General features: G+C 38.9%; 2 protein-coding genes across 5 annotated transcripts in view; one reads left to right on the top strand and one right to left on the bottom strand.

Annotated features, from left to right (window-relative positions):
- The first annotated feature begins 958 nt into the window (after positions 1 to 958).
- The window catches only part of LOC117598108 (CD276 antigen homolog), a 176499-nt gene continuing 155713 nt past the window's right edge, over positions 959 to 21744 (top strand). The window contains exon 1 of the mRNA XM_053236737.1: positions 959 to 1518. The gene's annotated coding sequence lies outside the window, so the exon portion shown is untranslated. The remainder of the gene's footprint in view (positions 1519 to 21744) is intronic.
- Positions 9902 to 21744, bottom strand: part of LOC117598106 (CD276 antigen homolog) — a 32853-nt gene continuing 21010 nt past the window's right edge. For 3 of the 4 annotated variants that reach the window (XM_053236728.1, XM_053236729.1, XM_053236730.1), the window contains 2 exons: positions 12639 to 19328; positions 12183 to 12539 (listed from right to left, as the gene is read on the bottom strand). In XM_053236728.1, the coding sequence (XP_053092703.1) occupies positions 19237 to 19328 (92 nt within the window). In that variant the 3' untranslated portion in view covers positions 12183 to 12539; positions 12639 to 19236. Of the gene's footprint in view, positions 10909 to 11375; positions 11412 to 12182; positions 12540 to 12638; positions 19329 to 21744 lie in introns of those variants that run through there. The other variant, XM_053236731.1, reaches the window with a different exon arrangement.

Below are 21744 nucleotides of genomic sequence, written 5' to 3'. Positions count from 1 at the left end.
TGTTATAGCAACACGTCATAATGTCTTATGAAGCTTTCTAATTTTGATAAACACATGCTTTTAGTCCTGATCAATAATCACTTATTGTTGTAATAAATATCAAAATAAATCTATATTCCAAAATTGGTTTAATATTTCATTAGTTCCTCAACTGTTTGATTCAAAAGGCCACATATAGGGTGAATATTGGTAAAGTGGAACACTCCTGCATTTTGATGTGTATATAGTTCACTTATCTAAATTCCTTACTGAGTTCATTCTTAGAAAGTAAATAAATTCACTGAGGATCCTTTAATCGAGTAATCAAGCTCTGTGTCTGTGATGTCCTATAGGATTGTGAGAATCAATGGTAAGTGAAATGACCTAGCCATGTGACCCTTTTAAAGATGGTTCTCAGAGGAATTACTTTTTTTTTCTAATTAAATGTCAAATGCTTAAAATAATGATTAATTAGTACACTGTAAGACATTTCAAGTTGGTTAAACTTAGAAACAAAAGCTCACCTGCTGTCTTAAAAATGTGAGTAAACTCAACTTGAAGATAACCTTCATTTCACCTCAAAGTCAAGACAATGGATTACTTTTAAGTTTTATTTTTTAAACTTATAAACTTGAGTTTGTCATGGTAATTGGAGTTAAAGAGAAGAAATAAGTTCACGTAACTTAATGGTGCTATAGTTTTACAGTGACACACTACTAATGGACATATTCTTCTTGGCATCATAAAGCATAAGAGATGAGATGTATTTCAGAATCAAATGGTAAAAGAAAGAAAGACAGAGAGGAACATGAACAAAACACAGAAGAAAAGGGCAGTGAGCAGGAGAACTTCAGGGAAGTGGAGTGAGTGATGAGAGGAGGAGTGGAGCTGTAGAAGGCAGGAAGAGAGAGGAAGATCACCACATTTTAGACACAGTGAGGGCATCAGATCATCCTACATATCTGTGCTGCATAAAAAGCTTTTTGTGATATTTTTATGCATATTATAAGCAAAATAAATGATGAATGAGTTCATGAAATTCCAAGCATTCTTTAGCGTGAAGAAATGTGATAACAGCATCACATGAAAAAGTCAATAAGCAGAGATTTAAAGAAGTTTGGTATTTCTTGAAGCTTTTTATAGAGGTGTCATGTTGGATTATATGACACTGGGACGATGGTTAAAAGAAACTGAAAGGTAATATTTCATTCAGTGTTTCAAGTCATTAAAACACTCAGAGAATCTGCTGTGGTAATGACGTCATTGCTTATAGGAGTCATTTGACCAAATGCACTGTAATGTGATACAGTGTGCGCATGCGCGTCGGGCATCTGACCCGATGATGTAAGGGATCAGTGCAGAGAGAGGAGTTAGATTTACTGAGCATCAGCGCTCAGGGAAGAGTGGATGAGAGGATCTAATAAGTGAGATGCAGACACTTTTACAGGACATAAGCAATGGGAGTGATGCTGAATTTCTGCTGGGTGCCAGCTGACAGGGCAGATGTGGGCGGTGAAAGCTGCGCTGCAGAGAGCTGAGGTAGGTGTAGTGCGTTTTCACCCCGGGCTCGTTTGGAGACCAGCTGAAGCACCCTGTACAGCAATGCATGATGGGAAGTGCGCTCCGTAAATAATGGCTCGCAGCATGAATCGCGGTTTAACCTGGAGCAAAGACGAGGTAAAATGCCTCACTGAAATCTGGCCTGATGAACATATTTCTGAACAAGAGGTTTACAAGGTGTTTAGCGAGCGTCCCAAGGAGATTCATCAAACTCCATCAACAGTGTAATCAATTATATAATAAATTCTAATAACTACAGCTAAAAAGAAATCTGCAGTAAGACCGGAACATACACTTTGACCAATGAGAGGAGAGAATGCAGCACTGTAATTATATTATTATACAATATATTTATGCAAATCAGATGTGAGTAAACTGTCCTCTGATTGGTCAGAGTGCGCGTGTGCATGTTCCGGGCTTCCGGATAGACAGTCTGGTCTCAGACTCGGTGTTGTGGCGCGGATCAGAGCGCGGATGTAACGGCAGCATGCTTGTGCGCATGCGCACTACGGTTTACGACCAGGGCTGACCAATTCACCAGGGCTGGACTGGGACATTGCTCGGGTTGTTATCCGCCCGGTTTTTCTGGGAAAGTCCCAGTTTTTGATCATCTGCCCCCAAAATTATGTTGCTTTTCCCGAGACACCTCATTAATAGCTCTATGTTCGTCACTCAGCTGACTGTGATGAGCTGAGGACTGCGGTTAAACAGCCGCTTTTTTAAAGCACAGTTCATCTAGCCGTAGGGAGATTTAATGGGCGCGGCTTTTAGACACTTAGCGGTAATGGCGCTGAAAGCAGAAAGAGCCCCAGTACCGTTGACAGCCGTGCGTCATACGTCATTACGTGAGTTGTACGTCATTGCACATGCGCAGAACTATCTGGTTTCATTTTCAATCCGATGAAGTGTTTACATGTCCTCTCCATCGGATTAGAAAAGGTTTAAACCACCCCTTACGATCCGAATGAAATTTTAATCGGTTTTGGCCAATTCATTCCGATTGACGTGTTTACATGTGACTTTTTAAATCTGATTGTGCTTCTAGTCCAATTACGATCGGATTATTAGTGTCCATGTAAACGCAGCTACTGAAGCAGGACGACAGTTCCGCCGCAACAGGCGCCACCTGAGGAAAACAAATCACAAGCACACAGAAACATCTGATCCAGTGGATGAGACCCATGACGATACACACTCTCACATCCCAGACGCACATGAAGTGACAGATCGGTCTGTACAGTGTGTGCCAGAGCAATCTTTACATAACAGCAGTACCACCAGGAGTGGTCGGGTTGTGAAAGTTCCTGTCAGGTTTCAGGACTACTGTATGAACTGACTATATTTGCCTAGTAATTAAGGTTAAGCATGCTTAAGCTTTGAACTGCTTATTGGATAAGATGTTTGCTATAAATAAGAAAGAAAATGTCCCTGTTACGAGGACTTTAAGAGCTATATTCAGTGTTCATATATCCTGTTTATAGCTTGTATTGTTTTCTGTGAAAAAAGGGGAATGTGGTGTAGTGTTATATGCATTTATGATGTAATTGCATATTGACTCCACTAGAGGGCCACCTTGGGTTGACTGCAGGGGGTTACCGGGTCAGATGAGTTAGACTGAGACATGCATGAGCGGGTTAGCAGCAGGAGCTGCTTGTGTTCTGTAAGAAACATGTGGTTCTGAGTTATAACTCTCCGTGTATGTAGTCTATTGGATAAACTGCACGAGAAGAAACACTACAGTGATATTAAAAGAGCAAATTCAGTGGACACCTTATTAATAAAATGGACATTTCAGATCTCAAACCCAGTCACAGCAGCTCAGTGACCTCGACACTCCCAACAGAAATGAATTCATTTTACTGTAATTGCTCTACAGTCACGTGATCTGTCGTTATAATTGTGCCAGTTGGTTATTTTGATGCATTTTAAAAGGGAAACTTCAAATTGGCAAATGATCAACCCCATGCAGTGTAGTTCACAGTGAGCTACTCTATGCTCAGAATAAAGATGAATAAAATTTCCTGAAATACTCACACCAGTCCATCTGGCACCAGCCATGCCACGGCTAAAGTCACAGAGATCAGGCTTTTCCCCATTCTGATATTTAATGTGAGCAAACTGTTGCCCTGTATCCGCATGATTTTATGCACTGTGCTGCTGCCACATGATTGTCTGATTGGATATTTGCATGTATGTGCAGATGTTTCTTTAGAAATTTAATATATTTTAGGTCCCTCATCTCGGTTACACACTAGGCTTCACTCTGAGAAAACAGTGCACCTAGAAAAGTAGTTTCCCTGCACCATGTTGCAGCAAAATAGCATTTACTGCTACTCATTTATATCTCACTGTTATGGTACTAATGTGTCTGGTTCATGCTTTCACAGTTTCATTCAACAAATTCATCCATAATAAAATCTTTCACCCTATATCTGAAATACTTTGAAATGCAACAGTGATGATGATAATCTAACTCTGGTTTCATGCATATGCTTTTATAATAAGAAGGGGAGGGGCTTGGGTTAGCAAACTGGTTTCCCTTGTACAGTCAGGTCCATAAGTATTTGGACAGTGACACAGTTTTCGTCATTTTGGCTCTGTACACCACCACAGTGGATTTGAAATGAAGCAATCAAGGTGTGATTGAAGTGTAGACTTTGCAGCCTTAGAAGTCTAATCTGGCCTTTCTGTTCTTGAGTGTTTCCAGCGGTTTGCATCTGGAGGTAAACTGTCTGTATTTACATTCATGAAGGCGTCTCTTGGTTGTAGACTTGTTGTAGACAATGATGCACCTACCTCCTCCAGAGTGTTCTTGACTTGGCTAGATGTTGTGAAGGGGTAGAAAGGGAAAGAATTCAGCGATCATCCACTTTCGTTGTCTTCCATGGTCTTCCAGGCCTTTTGGTGTTGCTGCACTCGCCAGTGTATTCCTTCTTTTTACGATATTACCAAATTGTTGATTTGGCCACTCCTAAAGTTTCTGTTCTCTCTAATAAGTCTGTTTTGTTTTTTCAGCCTAATGATGGCCTTCTTCACTTGCATCGACACCTCTTTGGACTGCGTAGTGAGAGTTCCCATGAAAAAAAGCCAAAAGCAAATTCAACACTTGGAATCAAATCCAGAGCTTTTATCTCCTTAATTTGTCATGAAATAACAAGGAAACAGGCCACACCTGGCCATGAAACTGCTTATCAGTCAAGTGCCCAATTACTTTTGAGCCTGTGAAAATGGAGGAACTCTGTAAAAAATGGCTGTAATTCCTAAACGGTTAATACAATATTTTTGTTAAGCCCCTTGAATTAAAGCTGAAAGTCTACACTTCAGTCACATCATTCAACCAAGATTCAAGATATCTCAAGAATGAGTGATTGAATGTTTGTAGGATTTATATGGAATGATTATTATAACCATCAGATTAAATTATTAGATTTTGGAATTGATCCAATCTGGGTCAAGGTTATAACAAGGTCAAATGTCTGATTGTTTTTCTTTCTTATTGAAGTATATTTTAAGGGTATTTCAGACGTACACATTAGTAAGAAGAAGGACTAGACTTGGTGGTGGAGGCTTCCCCATCCACACTGTTGGCCTCGAGTTCGAGTTGTTGAAGCACTACAGTGATCCTGTTGATCACTGTATGATGTACGATTTCTCCATGTTAGATATTCAGAATTCAAATTAGAGGTTCAGATTATTTGAACACCATGAAAGTGTCTCCAGGAACAGATTACTATCTTTATATTGTATATATAACTCAATTTCAGTTCATTTCATTTGTTTGTAATAATCTGCAGGTGGAATGGCTGTTAGAGGCCTGAGGCTTAATGCTTAGTAGTTTTGATTAATCCTAATTTCATATGTGATATTGACAGCTCTATATGAAACTGTCACCTGTTACGTAACATTTATTAACCTCGTCTTTGTTTTATTTTAGTGCACCCAGAACTATTCTGGGAAATATCCTTCCTTTGTGTTTACATCTTGTGGATTGCTCACTGTGTTGGTAAGTTAATAATTTCAGTAAAATAGGCAAGAATTAAGAAAGATCACTGTTTAAAGGTTACTAAATGTGTCTCTGTGCAGGTTCTCAGGTCATATCTAGCCAAGTTGGTTTCACTGCTGTCCTGCCATGTCAATTTAATAACGAGCAAATCCGAACACCGCATGTTCAGTGGCGCACTGATGCTGAGATTGTGTTTGAGGGATGGAATGGGAAGTCGTATGTGGGTGAGGGATATGAGGGCCGTGTGGACGTTCCTGAGGACAAGCTGCTTAAAGGAAACTGTTCTCTGACGTTTAAGAACATCAGAAAATCTGATGCAGGAATGTACAGAAGCTACCTGTTATTGAGACATGCAAAGACATCTGTCTCTGCAGAATGGAGATTGATTGGGAGTGTGAAAGTCTCAGTCGATGGTGAGTGTCTGACCATGGTGCATATGATGGATATTTTTCATGTGATTCATTTATCACATGATTTTTTTCACAATTATTTTACCTTCAGATATAATTTAACATGATACATTTTTTTTTATGTGATTTTTTTTCACACAGTTCATTTTCATAGGATTTATTCATTTTCACATGTAATTGAAAAAACCCACATGTTATTGTTTTTCACCTGTGGTTTTATTCATCAGACATTATTCACATGTCTCATGTAGCATAAGCATTGTGTACAATGTGTTTCTTTTAAACTAGTCATATTAGTTTGCGAACTTCCTCACAGCTAGCTAACTAGATGAATTGTTTATCCTGGCCTGTACCCATTTGTAGGTTACGAACTAATTCTGAACTAATTAATTCTGTTTCTATTTTCTTCCCAGAGCCCAAAGAAACACCAAAAAAGCCAACAGCCTCAGGTACGCAAATATTAAACCTCAAACTGAAATCCAAAAGAACTAAACTTTAAACGTAAAGTGATGAATTTCTGAATTGTCTCCCTCCAGACTACGCAGGAATGACCTCTCCCCAGCCACTGGTGAGGGTCGTGTCTCTCCTCTCCTGGTTACGCTTTCCTCTCTTTAGCAAGTGAGGAAACATCATTACAGTAGCACATGAAGTGAAAACTCAGACATATCTGCTTATGACCGTAGCTGCTAAAGGAGCTTTCACAGTGTAGCATGTCATATATTTTGCATTAGAAGAACAAGAAGCCTTTATTTGTCACATATACATTACAGCACAGTGAAATTCTTTTCTTCGCATATCCCAGCTTGTTAGGAAGGTGGAGTCAGAGCACAGGGCCAGCCATGACACGGCTTCTGGAGCTGAAAGGGTTAAGGGCCTTGCTCAAGGGCCCAACAGTGGCAGCTTGGTGGTGCTGGGGCTTGAACTCCTGACCTAGTAACCCAGAACCTTAAACGATGAACCAGAAGCAGTGTCTTAGGGGTTCTTAGGCACATTGAGAAGTAGAGGAAAACCAGTCCCAAGCAGCTTATTGCTTCTAAACAAAATGGCTACAAAGACAATATGATAAAATATAGTGTTCAGTATGTAACAGTAATTTTAAATAGTAATTCACAGTTGTATTTGGTGAAATTCCTGCTAACTGAGCAATGTGCAGCCTCCTGACAGTGACTGAAAGAAAATTATAACTCTATGAAGGACAGGTAAGGCAGAGGTTTATGCCATCGCTTTGTTCACTCATGTTGTTTTGCTAGTTATAATATCAGTCTAATGAGCTAGCTTGGACATCAAAATGAGCAATATCCTGGAAAAAACTGAAAGAATTCCCAGCTGAGCGTCTGTTAGAACAGTTTACAGCAGAACAGGACATGACTTTGCTACACAACTGTCCAGAGCTTCAGGTGTGTGTTGGAAAGTGTGTGTGTATGTGTGTGTGTGTTCATGAGGCTTGGCTGTCATGTCCAAAACTGTCAATCACCTCAACTCCTAGCGACGTATTTATGATAAGGAAAAACATTAGGGGAGATATCAAGTTCATCTAAACTTATAAAAAAGACAGAACACTATTTCCAGAATTAATTTATGGAGATGTAACTTACACTTTAAGTTTGTCTTGTGTTCCATGCACTAGCATGGGGATGGGTGGAGTTAGAAATTGTACTGGAGACAGACACTAGAGGGCCTCAGGGACATTTGGCTTCATTTTTTAAACTCCAGTTATGGCATCCATTCATACAGTATACAGAAACATTGGACAAAGTTTGTGACCTCATGATCAGTGATTGTTTTTCTTAGCCTAACTGTGACTGCTTCAGAAAATCATAGTCCTTATAATTAACCCTGTTGTTGTTAATCTAGTTGGATGGCTTACTGATGATGATGATGACTTTTTTTGTCCTGGGTTTAATGACTTTAGCAAGAGACTGATATGATGACATGAGCCTTACGTTTACATTGGAAAGCTTTTTGTCTGCTTCTCTCTGAAATGGCATGTTTCACTTAAAAGCTTGTCACACGTAGCAACTGTAACCAAGGGGTGGAGCTTAGCAAATGACAATGATGACATTCACACTGTAGAAATCCCAATGAGCATTGTAGTGGAGAAACCCTAGTAAAAAAAAAAAAGCTAAGTATACTTGCAGCCAGACTAATTGTCAGTATACTTTAATAGTGTTAATGATTAGTTAACTTGAAGTGTGCTATTTTGGAACAACTAATTTTGTGCTAAGTATATTTTAGTTGTAATTAAATTGTAGTAAAGCATAACTTTAAGTGTATTTAGTGTACTTTTATGTGCTAAATTGGAACAACTTCAAGTATACTTAGTACACTTTAAGTATATGCCTGTGTAAGATAATTGCATGCTTGATTAATGATATTAAAGTGTACTTTTTTGTATTACAAGTACATTACAAATTAATTAAGAGTGTCTTCAAAACACACAAGCAATATACCATAAATATATTATTTTTGAGTAAAAATATCCTAATTTTTTTCCCCAATGCTGAATGCACTTCTTGTCAGGGTCATTACAATAAATAACATGTAACTTCAATAACAGACATCTGTATTTCAACCCAGTGGCATGACAACTCGCGGTCAAAAAACAGACCGGCCCCCCGGGAATCCTCCCGCTGCTCCCGATTAGCCAACCCGGGCCTGCTACCACCCGTGACTTACCGTGCTCGCCATCACTGGAGGAAGGAGAACTTCCTTCCTCCCGAGAATTGTTACTGTTGCCGTTGGAAGTAAAACTTTTTGTCGGGTTGTTCACCGAGTTTCTGCCTCTTCTTTTCCCTGAAATCTCCGTCGTACCCTTTTCCAGCATTGCGGGCATCTCGAGGCACAGCACCGAACTTTAGCAACGTCTCTCTCTCCCTCTTTCTCTCTCACTCACACGACTAGCTAGCTAGCTAACAGGCTAAGCTAACTGGAGACTGAGATAATGGATAATTCGCGGCCTCGCTGTCAAAAACAAGAAGTGTGAATAGCAACTTTAAAAAATACACAAATCCCCTCAGACAAGAGCACAAACAGTTAAACATCAGCTACCAAGTCTGTAAACTGCAACGCTGCCTTTATAAATAGCTAGTTCTATGAAGTTAGCAATACCAAGCCAATTAAGTTCCCCCGAGCAATATTAAGTCTATCGGATTAGCTAGTAGGCTAACTGTTAGCACTCTGTAAGCTTCAGCCACAGCACTGATAGCGAGCTAAGCAAAATAGCATCGGCTAATGCTAATTTAATTGCTCATTTCGCCCAAAATTCATCTGAAACATTTCAAAAACACATTCAATAAAAGGTTACTTTCCTGTAGAACACATTTTCTTGTGTTTGTATGGTGTGCTGTTGGTATAAAATTAGTCATGGATTGATGTTTATACATTGGACCTCTCTGTGACATTGTATAAATTTATTAAAATACTTACAAGAGTAGCCTTTTGTGCAGTGCATACACTTTATTTAAAAATGTTTTAAATGGGCTTTCAACGCATTTATCATGTTTTATTACTTTCTGAAAGCATTAATGAAGTGAATTGCAAGCATGAAGAAGTACACTTAAAAATTACTCCAAAATTTAACTTAAAGTATACAACTTCAGGTTATTTAATAAAGTACTTTTAAAGTATACTTTCAATGCATTGTTACAATGTAACATTATGTAAAATATATTTACATAAAGTGCAAATAAATACACTTTAAAAAAAATAATCAAAACATTCAATTCAAGTATATTTTTGTAAAATATATTTTTAGAAAATATACTAAATTACAATTATTTTAAAGTGTGTTAAAAGTTGTATGGTAAAAATAGGTAAAAGCATGGTGGTAATACACTTTTTATATATTTAAAGTTAGTACAATTTTTTGTTAGTATATTTGCAATGTACTATTGAAACAGGAAATATATTACAAATACAATAAAATATACTTTTTTTTCACTAGGGATAGCCATGTACACTTTTTCCAAATGGCATCCTACTGTTCCCACAGGTCACAATAAACAAGTCACATTAGAGCTGTGCATCATGACTGGGATCCAGTGGCATCCAGCAAAAAACTCACAAGCATTAAATGTTTTTGCAAATGAGGTTCACTTCCCAATAATCACGTCTTCTGTTATTTCTCCAGTAAGAAGAGATCATAGCTCACCCTCTTTTCTATTTTTCTACTGGCTAACACTTTCTAAATGCAGGTTTGTCTACAGTGAGGGTTATAAACTAGTTTTCATTTTATTTATGTTAACTAGTTACCTACTTAAAAACAGCTGACATTAGTTTTTTTGCTGTGTCTTGCTATTTTAATCTTTTATACTGTTGAATTCTGGATTATAATTGAGGATATAAAATGCTCTATAACAGCAGCTGACAGAAGTTCAGCTGCAAATCACCATTTTATATTAATCTGTTGCTTATATAGGAACAACTTCTTGATATTTATGGAAGGAATCTCCAGTCAGAGTTGTAAGTCAGAGGTAAAACTTTAAGCTTTCTAACTGACCCCCACCTTTCATTCTGAAGGTCTTAAGCCCACATAATGGCTCCACATCAGCATTTCAGGATGAGAGCGACTGGGTTATGTGGGGGGCCCTGGGGGGCCTGGCTCCAGGGCTGGGTTCCTGTAACCCTAAAGTGGACAGGATACATTTCTTTTCTGTCTTTCCTGTACCTTTTATGGGGGTCATTAGGATTGATCTTTGTCTGACCCTCCCTATATGCTTGGGCTCTGACCTTCTGAAAGATAACACACAGACTGACAGGAGGTTGTGTGTTCAAGCAGGCGAACAGAACAACACAAAAACATAACACTTCCACCACGTGGTGCTGGAGACATAAAGACACAGTCCTGTGCACCACTAATTCACACTCAGGTTTACGCAAAGAAGAACTGGAGGAGTAAACATGATATGAGGGACAAGACCATGATCGGTGGGTGAGGACACTTCATTCCTGCATCATCTGGAGAAAAACAGAAATTAATTATTTTATCTAGTTTAGCTAGAATATTTTCCACATAAAGTCTAAGCAGTGAGGTTTACAACCAAAATCAAACAATATACATGTATATATACAGAGGTGGTTGACAAATTAAAGGAAAAACTGGTAACTCTGGTGTTATTATTTTGCTGGTATGGTTTGTGTCCACTCGCCCTTCACAGAGAAACATCACTGCAACTCAATACTAATTTAAAGTCAGAACCACATGTGAGTGTGATGGTCAGGTGTCCACATACGTTTGGCCATGTAGTGTATAATTAACTAAGGTCAAAAATTTCATGGGCAATTAAAAACAAAAAACACAAAAAAATGAAGTAGAGGGAGCAAAAAAGCCCAGTGCACTTAACATCCTGAAATAAATGGAGTTATTGGTTGTATAAGAAATTAAATCTGCTTTGCAGGTAATGAAACACACAAGTGTATCTCACCTGTGGGAATTTCAGTTCTCTTTTCAGGAGGTTTTTCTGTAATGGAAAAAAACATTATTCTATCATCTTGGTACATTCATAGCTCTTTTGTGTGTACTCTTCTCAATGATGCTAAAGTGATTTACTCTGTAACTGTAGATCAGGAACACGTGTAGGTCAGGCTCACTGCTAACGTAGCTCAGTGTTTACATTCACAATCTTTCACTCCAGGACTGTATTAACACACCTTTATTAAATCACCCTCTCCACTAAAATGAACAAGATTGTCTTATCTCTGCAATGCTTCACATTATTAATACTATCACTAATATGTGATTACTATATAATATGATATAATATTTTAAAATAATGTCAGCTGAATATTTTGATAACCAATGAATAGCACTGAAATAGTATTTCAAAGGGAACACATTGTACAAATAACCAAGAAAATAATTTCAGCTACACAGTTCCTGCTATCTGGGGTAAAGACATTCTGATTTAAAACTCTAGAGCACACTCGTGTAATGAAAATTATTTAGATTTAAAGTTGTGAGTCTACAAGTGTGTGATGAAACAGAAATACACAGATGGTCAGGTGTTCTCTGTTCTCCTCTCTCAGTCTAACACACACATGAAGAGCTTTGTAATTAGCTGCTCAGTGCAGAAGTTCTCAACTAGGACTGAAAACACTGACATTATCTTTAAATATGAACTGCTTTTGTTATACAGTAAGCTTAGTGCCTTTCCAATCATTCAGTATGTCCAGCTTTGTTTTCTGATGTGTGTAACGGTCAGTGTGTGTTCTACTGACACTAACTCACTTACCCTGGACTGAGAGATTAACACGGCTGATCTCTTCTGCTTTTGGAATGACAGAGGCAGATCTCTTGGAGCGTCTCACTATCTGGTAGCTCGTGTAGACATCTTCATCAGTAAGCGTCAGATTGCGCAACACCAAGGAACAGTTCCCCTTACGCAGCTCTTCCTCAGGGACGTCCACACGACCCTCATATCCCTCACCCTGATCGCTCTCCTCACCCAATCGCTCAAACACAGTCTCAGATTCAGTGATCCACCAAATATGCGGTGTTTCAGTGCCTACACTCTGCAGTTTACACGGCAGGACAGCTGTAGACCCCACTTGGCCAGATACAGTGATCTCAGCTTCTGCAGAGAGGAGGCCTGAGATGGGAAAATTAAAATCTAGATTACTTACAGCACCTTTTAGCTTATGTTAATAGCCTTAATGTTTCATCTGTTTTATACCAAAAAGTTACTTACTCACACACATGGAGCCCAATACGATGCAAATGGAAACAAAGGAGGTCATGATGCCCTCATACTGTCTGGAGGAGTGTGTGGAAATTTCCTAAAACAAGGAAAAATGTTTGAATATCAACAGGTAATAGAGTGCTTCTTGGTATTTATTAATAGTTTCTCAGTAATTTTTTTATTTATACTATATAATATTTAATTTCAGATTCCAATAATAAAGCTAAAGTCATATGATTGTAAATCACCACCATTTCCACTGCAGCTAATACATCAATATACTTATAAAAAATATTATTGGAAGAAAAAAAAATCTACATTGGCGTGACAGCTGCAGCATGCTAATCAGTATCATCTTCTCCAACGAGTCTTTCCTATAGCAATCACACATCAAATATCCTTGACCATCAAACACAGATAAAATTTAATTGAAGGAAATGTATAAGGGCTCTATATGTACACCCCCTGTACCTGCATGCTATAAAACCTGTTTGAGGTTCTAATTAGGTTCAACATTTACAGCTAATTTATTTAATCTTATAGCCTGAATAATCAAATACAGTTAATAGTAATAATACAGTAACACAGTACTGCAACAGAACGCATGGAAGTGTCCACATTAAGAGTCACCTAGAATTCAGTTTAGTGGTTCAGTTTAGCAGATTTATTAGATTATAATTCAGTGTTTTGATAATGGACGAAATGCAGTTGATTCGACAGTGAGCAGTGTGTGTATTGTGACGGTGAATCAGATCATCAGAAATCAACACTGATTTAACACGTCTATGTTATCTGACTGACGGTGATTCAATGTTAAATAACGTCCCTTTGCTATCTGGGTAGGATCTAAATCTACAGTCAGATTTCTGTAAAGATGTTTTGTGACAATGTCTGTTGTTAAAAACGCTGTACAAATAACATTTAAATGAACTGAAATCAGCTGGTCAGTTTTCTTTATTGCTGCACTTTGATGATGTTCCCTAACATTAACACTAAAATGTTTGCTGAGCTGGAGTTAGTCAGTCAGTGGTGGCCAGTGTTTTTCCCAGGTGTCTGTTATTAAAGTGTATCTAAGTGCAGAAAATCATGCAGGTACGGGCCATCAGCTTCAGGTAACGTTCACATCAACCATCAGAACGGGGAAAAAGTGTGATCTCGGTGATTTTGATCATGGCATGATGGTTGGTGACAGATGGACTAGTTTGAGTATTTCTATAACTGCTGATCTCCTGGAATTTTCACAAAACAATCTCTAGAATTTACACAGAACGGTGCAGTTAAGGAAAAAACATCCAGTGAGTGGCAATTAAAAAAAACAAAAAACATCCTGTGTGTGGAGGGTCTGCAGGCTGAAACACCTTGATGAGGAGAGAGATCAGAGGAGAATGACCAGACTGGTCTGAGCTGACAGGAAGTCTATAGTGACTCAAATAATCACTCTTTACACACGTTGTGAGCAGAAAAGCATCTCAGAACACACAACACATCAATCTTTGATGTGGATGAGCTACAAAAGCAGAAGACCACACTGGGTTCCTCTCCTGTCAGCCAGGAACAGCAGTCTGAGGCTATCATGAGCACAACCTCACCCAAACTGGACCGCTGAAGATTAGAAAAAAAATATTCTATCTCTCTCTCTCTCTCTCTCTCTCTCTCTCTCTCTCTCTCTCTCTCTCTCTCTCTCTCTCTCTCTCTCTCTCTCTCTCTCTCTCTCTCTCTCTCTCTCTCTCTCTCTCTCTCTCTCTCTCTCTGTGTTTTATTAGTTTCATCTGTTGGTTTGGCCTTCTGTTTAATTCTCAGTCTCTCCTTATAAGTGTTCTGTGCCAGCAAGGCACATACTGTTTCTTTTTTTTCTTCCTTCCTTCCTGATGTGAGCTGAAGCTCTTGACCTGTATCTGCATGATTTTATGCATTGCTCTGCTGCTACATGATCAGCTGATTAACTGCAGGACTGTGCAGGTGTTCCTAATAAAGTGATCGGTGTGTGTATATACAGTGTTACACTTCCTTGGGTAAACACACAGCATTAGTGTATTCATTGTAAGTGTATTATTGATCCTATTGAAGTGCTGTGATCCAGGAGTTACAGGTTGAGTGCCATCAGGTTTAAATCCTGAGCTCCATTCAGTCTAACAGACACATTAATAAAGAGAGAGTGTGATGAGTGTGAAGCTGTTGATGAGACTTGGAGCTCTTCAGGTTGTTCATAAACTCTCTCTGCTGCTACAGGGTCAATTTACACTTATTCTCATCCTCTCATCCTTAGGACATCATTTTCAATAATATTTTAATGGACCTACAATTCTTACATTTAGGCTGTTTATTAGCATTTTTTTTTTTTGTAAATAAATCTTCTTCAAACTTCATGGAAAGTTTTCACTCTGGAATATTATAAATATGAATCCTAAAGAAATTCCTAAGAATTCAGACATTTCACAGTGATTTTGTTGGATTTTATGCACATTTCATTTTATACAAAAAAAAGCTACGACTGCTCAGCAGCCTCTAATCAACAAACTGTGTAACAAAACCTCATGAAATCCCCAAAAGCGCCAATGACCATTAATCATGGTCATGGTTAGTGCTAGTGGACTACACAACGCCATACCCGGAAGCAGTGCATTTCCGCAACATCTCCACAATATCACCACAACATCTCCACAACATCTTCACAACATCTCCACAACATCACCACAACATCTCTGCAACATCTCCACAACATCACCACAACATCTCCACAACATCACCACATCATCACCACAACATCTCCACAACATCACCACAACATCTCCACAACATCTCCACATCATCACAACACTTCCGCAACACTTCCGCAGTTGCCCAGAGCTAGTTGGCTGGAAAACTTTTAACTCTCGAAAATGATCAAATTTTCTGGAAACTTTGGAACAAATATATAGGATATAGGATATTTGATAGAATAACCAAAAAAAAAAACCCCATAAACTGTAAATATAAATAAATGAACATCAGCCTGTGAGAGATGTTAGCTTAGCTTAACTTCTCATCTCATTTCAAACAAAAAAGGTTTGTTCGCTTCTAGTAAATGTAAACACAGGAATAAAACCACACAACAAACCGAAAAGTCTTACACTTCCGTTAAAAAAAGAAAACTAAACACGAATTACCTTTAGAACAGAAAGAAAGAAATCTGTACACCTTCTTACTCTCCGCTGTAACAAACTGGCGCTGTGTCTCTGTGTGTTTCTGTACCCACATCCTTCTTCTGCAGTCTCTTTCTGATCTCTTTCACTCTTTCAGTATCACACGTTCCCACCGCTCGATTTGTGCTGCTTCTGTCACTGTTTCAGAATGAATCACATCATTACCACAAACTTTCTTCTCTTAAGTCTCTTTTAAGATTATTCATAACTGTTACCCTGTAAATTATAAACTAGCAAAGTTTAATAACAGTATTTCACCCAATTGTTCCTTTTGTCATCGCTTTCCAGAAACAGGTCACCACTTAGTTTGGAATTGTGTTTATTGCAAAGTGTTTTGGATTGACTTTTCAAATTTTGTAAAAAGGAATTTATCCCCAAACTTCTGTATTAGCTAGAATTTTTTTAGTGATTCCTTCAAATCAGACTCGTAATAATCCAATTGCTTGTAAGACTCTTTTATGGTGTACCACTTCTAAATTAATAGAATATGCTTTAGTTCATTTCAGAATTTCATTTACTGTAACCCTCTTTATTCTTCTTGTTTATTATATTTACCACTGTAAATGTTTAAAAAAAAAGAACTGGAACATTTAAAGCTGAATGAAACGGGGTGAATACTGCTAAAGTGGGACACTTCTGAAAAATAGTACCTTTTTTTTAAAAAAAAACCTCAAATCTCACAAGGAAACATCAAGAAATACCAAACTTCTTTAAATCTCTGCTTATTGACTTTTTCTTTTGATGCTGTTAAAGTTAGCACTTTTATCACATTTCTTTACGCTAAAGAATGCTTGGAATTTCATGAACTCATTTATCATTTATTTTGCTTATAATATGCATAAAAATATCACAAAAAGCTTTTTATGCAGCACAGATATGTAGGATGATCTGATGCCCTCGCTGTGTCTAAAATGTGGTGATCTTCCTCTCTCTTCCTGCCTTCTACAGCTCCACTCCTCCTCTCATCACTCACTCCACTTCCCTGAAGTTCTCCTGCTCACTGCCCTTTTCTTCTGTGTTTTGTTCATGTTCCTCTCTGTCTTTCTTTCTTTTACCATTTGATTCTGAAATACATCTCATCTCTTATGCTTTATGATGCCAAGAAGAATATATCCATTAGTAGTGTGTCACTGTAAAACTATAGCACCATTAAGTTACATGAACTTATTTCTTCTCTTTAACTCCAATTGTCATGACAAACTCAAGTTTATAAGTTTAAAAAATAAAACTTAAAGTAATCCATTGTCTTGACTTTGAGGTGAAATGAAGGTTATCTTCAAGTTGAGTTTACTCGCGTTTTTAAGGCAGCAGATGAGCTTTTGTTTCTAAGTTTAACCAACTTGAAATGTCTTACAGTGTACTAATTCATCATCAAAATAAAATCATTATTTTAAGCATTTGACATTTATTTAAAAAAAAAAAAGTAATTCCTCTGAGAACCATCTTTAAAAGGGTCACATGGCTAGGTCATTTCACTTACCATTGATTCTCACAATCCTATAGGACATCACAGACACAGAGCTTGATTACTCGATTAAAGGATCCTCAGTGAATTTATTTACTTTCTAAGAATGAACTCAGTAAGGAATTTAGATAAGTGAACTATATACACATCAAAATGCAGGAGTGTTCCACTTTACCAATATTCACCCTATATGTGGCCTTTTGAATCAAACAGTTGAGGAACTAATGAAATATTAAACCAATTTTGGAATATAGATTTATTTTGATATTTATTATAACAATAAGTGATTATGGATCAGGACTAAAAGCATGTGTTTATCAAAATTAGAAAGCTTCATAAGACATTATGACGTGTTGCTATAACAAAATGACTGGAGATCAGTGTTTATGATAAAAGTTTATTGCATTTCTGTTTTATAAAGGTGAACACTGAAGTTTCATAACATGTGACACTGTTCAGTGTAGATCAGCTCCATTTAGTGTAAATCCAGCTTTACGCTGTACCATTTTCAGCCCAGTTTTGCTGTCACATCGCACACTGTAAAGGAGAAACTTTGGTCAGGAGTAGAGAGCCGTGCTCTTACAATGCATAATGTGACATGCTCACTGGTGCAGATTTAGCATCACTAGGACCAAAGACAGCTGACAACAAAGTTTTGATTAAAGTCTCAGTGTGAGCCCTGCTACGACACACCTAACATCCGCCAATAAGAGGACTTCTTAGGATTACACAGTTTATTTATTAATAAGACAACATGAAACTATTTCTTGCTTTCCAGTTAAAGAGCTTCTAACCTGTGCTGCATCACAGCGCATCCCAGTATATCAGAACATAGTAATTTTTAAATCGTAGCGCTAGGATCTTCATCATATAACCTGTCATGAAGAACACACACAGTCTTATCGCACAGACTGTTATTCTGATAAAATGTTTTTGGGCTCATCTCTATATATAATGTGACAATTATAATAATTATAAAGGGCTGCTATAACTGCACATTGTAAAACCAGCTTAACCCAGAGTAAAGTGCAGATAAGTGGAAATCGTTTGATACGGCACACTATGAGAAGAACAAACTGGTTTGTCCGGAACAAAATCCTGCTCAAGTACAATTCTGAAACAAAGTCCAGTCACACTAATGCTGAGTGCACACGACAGGACCTTCAGTATGTCTGAATCGCTGACCATTCCACCCTACATGACTTGAATCGTTGTGATCAGTTGTTTGGTGTTGAAGGTGTGTGCACACTACAGTACACTTCACTTCACTTGCAGACAAGACTCACACAGGACACCCTCTTTCACCTGGTCCCCAAGTAAACATGAGAGGTGTCTGTCAGGATTGTCACTACTTGTATAGAAACAAGAACAAGGAGAAATTAAAGACATACATAGGAAATATTGTTTAGGGAGACACAGGCAGCATATGGGGAAAAATAAAAATCACTATTTCATACTGTTACACTAATTTTATACTTGTACTTTGATACTTCCTCACTGTAATACATATCGTTTCTATAGTAACAGCTCATTCACAGGGCCTTGTATGGCAGATGCTCCACATTAACGGATTAAAAAACGTGTAATCATTGATATGGTGAAGTTTGCCATAAGGAGAGATTTTTTAAAAAATTGTAAACTTGCAAACATTGTAATCATTGGCAACTCGCTTCACATCACTCACTATTTTACCATAACAGCAGTGCAAATTGTGCTTTAATGCTTAATAAATAATATTTTTAGTCCAGTCAGCTACTGGCTGTAACCTTCTGACAGGAGACATTAACCTTCCTAACAAATACTGCTATAATATCTGCTAGAACACAGAAACCCTTAGTTATGCCTCCTGAGTCCTGATTGGTCAGCACCACAGAATTGCCGTGTGTAATTTAAAAGCAGCTTTTTTTTCGGTAGGTGTGGGATTGAAACACAGAGTCCTGTGCAAAGCTGTAGGTCACACTCATGTTTCTTCATAGACGAGCTGGAGGAGTAAACGTGAGATGAGGGTCAAGACCATGATCAGTGGGTGAGGAATCTTCATTCCTGCATCACCTGGAGAGATACAGATGTGTTTTATTTAGTTAACTAGAACACACACACACTGCTCCAGTATAGTTCCAGAGACTTGTAGATTCAATACTAAGGAGCACTGAAGATATACTGGTAGATCATGCTGGCCCAGACTTTTATGACGGTTCTTTTTTCTTTTGTCAGCAAGCTGTATGTGTGCAGAAACTGTATTCATAAATGTGTACATGTAAATAAGAGTCCAACTGCTTTGCAAGCTTTGAATGCAATGCTTTATTTTACATAGTATGCATAGAGGTCATGTTACAAATGGCCCTGTAGTCCTTCTCCAAGCTTGTACTTTAGCAATAATAATAAAAATAAAATGTGCACCTGTAATAGTTGTCAGTTGTCATATTACAACAGCCTGTTATACAAATACAGTACAGTGAAATGTTCTACCATAGTTGAGGTTACTGAGATGTTGGGGTCAGCCGTGATACAGCTCCTCTAGAGCAGAGAAAGTTAAAGGACTTAACGGACAACATCGATGACTGACTGCATTTAATTTATGCAAACTGTTTATAAATCTGTAATTTAACATAATCACTGTATGTATATGTCCTCTTTTATTCTGTAGTAAAACACAGAAGTTGTGTTCAGAAACACACCTAAAGCTACAGAGAGCTGTGTGACCCTGACAGCGCGGCTAAGCAAACAGCAGAATAAGAAAAGCCCCATGTTTCAGACTTGCTCCCTGCACCAGTAACAGCTTAGCCATGTTTAACTTAGTTCCACTCTAATGCACAGCTTTTGGTTCCTTATACGCTGCTAAGAGCCTGACTGGATCACACAAACAGTGTGTCTTGAGCTTTAGTTATTGTACTTTTATAATGTTGAATGTTTTAATCAACTGAACATGGAAACCTAAGATACATATTTATCCTTCCTTCCTTTCAACCATCCATCCATCTTCTTCTGCTTATCTGGGTCCGGGTCACAGGGGAAGCAGTCTAAGCAGAGATGCTCAGACCTCCCTCTCCCTAGCCACCTCCTCCAGCTCCTCCACAGGGATACCCAGGCGCTCCCAGGCCAGACGAGAGATATAATCTCTCCATCTAGTCCTTGGTCTGCCCCACGGTCTTCTGGAAATGCCCGAAACACCTCCACAGGGAGGCACCCAGGAGGCATCCTAGCCAGATGCCTGAACCACCTCAACTGGCTCAATGCAGAGGAGCAGTGACTCTACTTTCAGCTCCCCTGAATGTCCAAGCTTCTCACCCTATCTCTAAGGCTGAGCCCAGCCACCCTGCGGAGGAAGCTCTTTTCCGCCGCTTGTATCTACCCAGAGCTCGTGACCATAGGTGAGGGTTGGGATGTAGATTGATTGGTACACTGAAGCTTTGCCTTTCGGTTCAACTGTCTCTTCACCACGACAGACCAGGACAATGTCCATATGACTGCTGATGCTGCACTGATCTGTCTCTCATTCTCCCGCTCCACTCTTCCCTCACTCATGAACAAGATCCTGAGATACTTAAACTCCTCTGCTTGGGCCAGTATCTCATTTCTGACCTGCAGGGAACAACCCACCCTTTTCTGGCTGAGAACCATGGCCTCAGATTTGGAGGTGCTGACCCTCATCGCGGCCACATCGCACTCAGCTACAAACCGCCCCAGAGGATGCTGGAGGTCACTGCTCGATGAAGCCAACAGGACCACATCATCCGCACATAACAAAGAGATCCTGAAGTCACCAAACCAGACACCCTCTGCCCCGCCTAGAGATTCTTTCCATGAAGATCATCAACAGAATCAGTGACAAAGGGCAGCCCTGGTGGAGCTCAACGTGCACAGGGGACAAATCTGACCTGATGTTGTTAATACGGACCACACTCTCGCCCCTAATGGCCGTGATAACAGGTCCGGCACCTCGTACTCCCGAAGCACCCTTAAAAGGATCATTAAGGGCTCAGGGAAGTTTGCCCAACCAGTCTACATGTGTTTTGTGGACTTGGAAGGCATATGACCATGTCCCTTGTGGGACCTGTGGAGGGTGCTTCGCCTCAGTTCCTGAAGGCTCCTGATGTTGTTGGGATGTCCTGGCTGACATGCCTTTTCATCATTATGTAGAGGTCGGGGACAATGCCTCTGGATTGGCAGACTGGGGTGGTGGTCCCTATCTTTAAGAAGAGGGACCGGAGGGTGTGTTCCAACTTTACAGAAGCTTCTCTGTGAATATCTTTCCATCTGGATCGGTGTTTTTCTCCATGCTCATCTGAGAAAATTACAGACTGATCTCTGTAACTGTAGACCAAGAACATGTCTAGGCCAGGCTCACTAATAATGTAGCACAGTGTTTTCCTTCTCAGTCTTACTTTTCACTCTAATACTGATTTAAACACACCCTTTAACGTCCCCTCTCCACGAAAATGAACAAGATTCTGTCTGATCTTCTGAT

Source organism: Pangasianodon hypophthalmus, chromosome 9, assembly GCF_027358585.1.
Source record: "Pangasianodon hypophthalmus isolate fPanHyp1 chromosome 9, fPanHyp1.pri, whole genome shotgun sequence".
NCBI classification, from domain to species: domain Eukaryota; kingdom Metazoa; phylum Chordata; class Actinopteri; order Siluriformes; family Pangasiidae; genus Pangasianodon; species Pangasianodon hypophthalmus.
The sequence above is the reverse complement of the archived record's forward strand: the minus strand, read 5'-3'. Positions and strand labels throughout refer to the sequence as shown.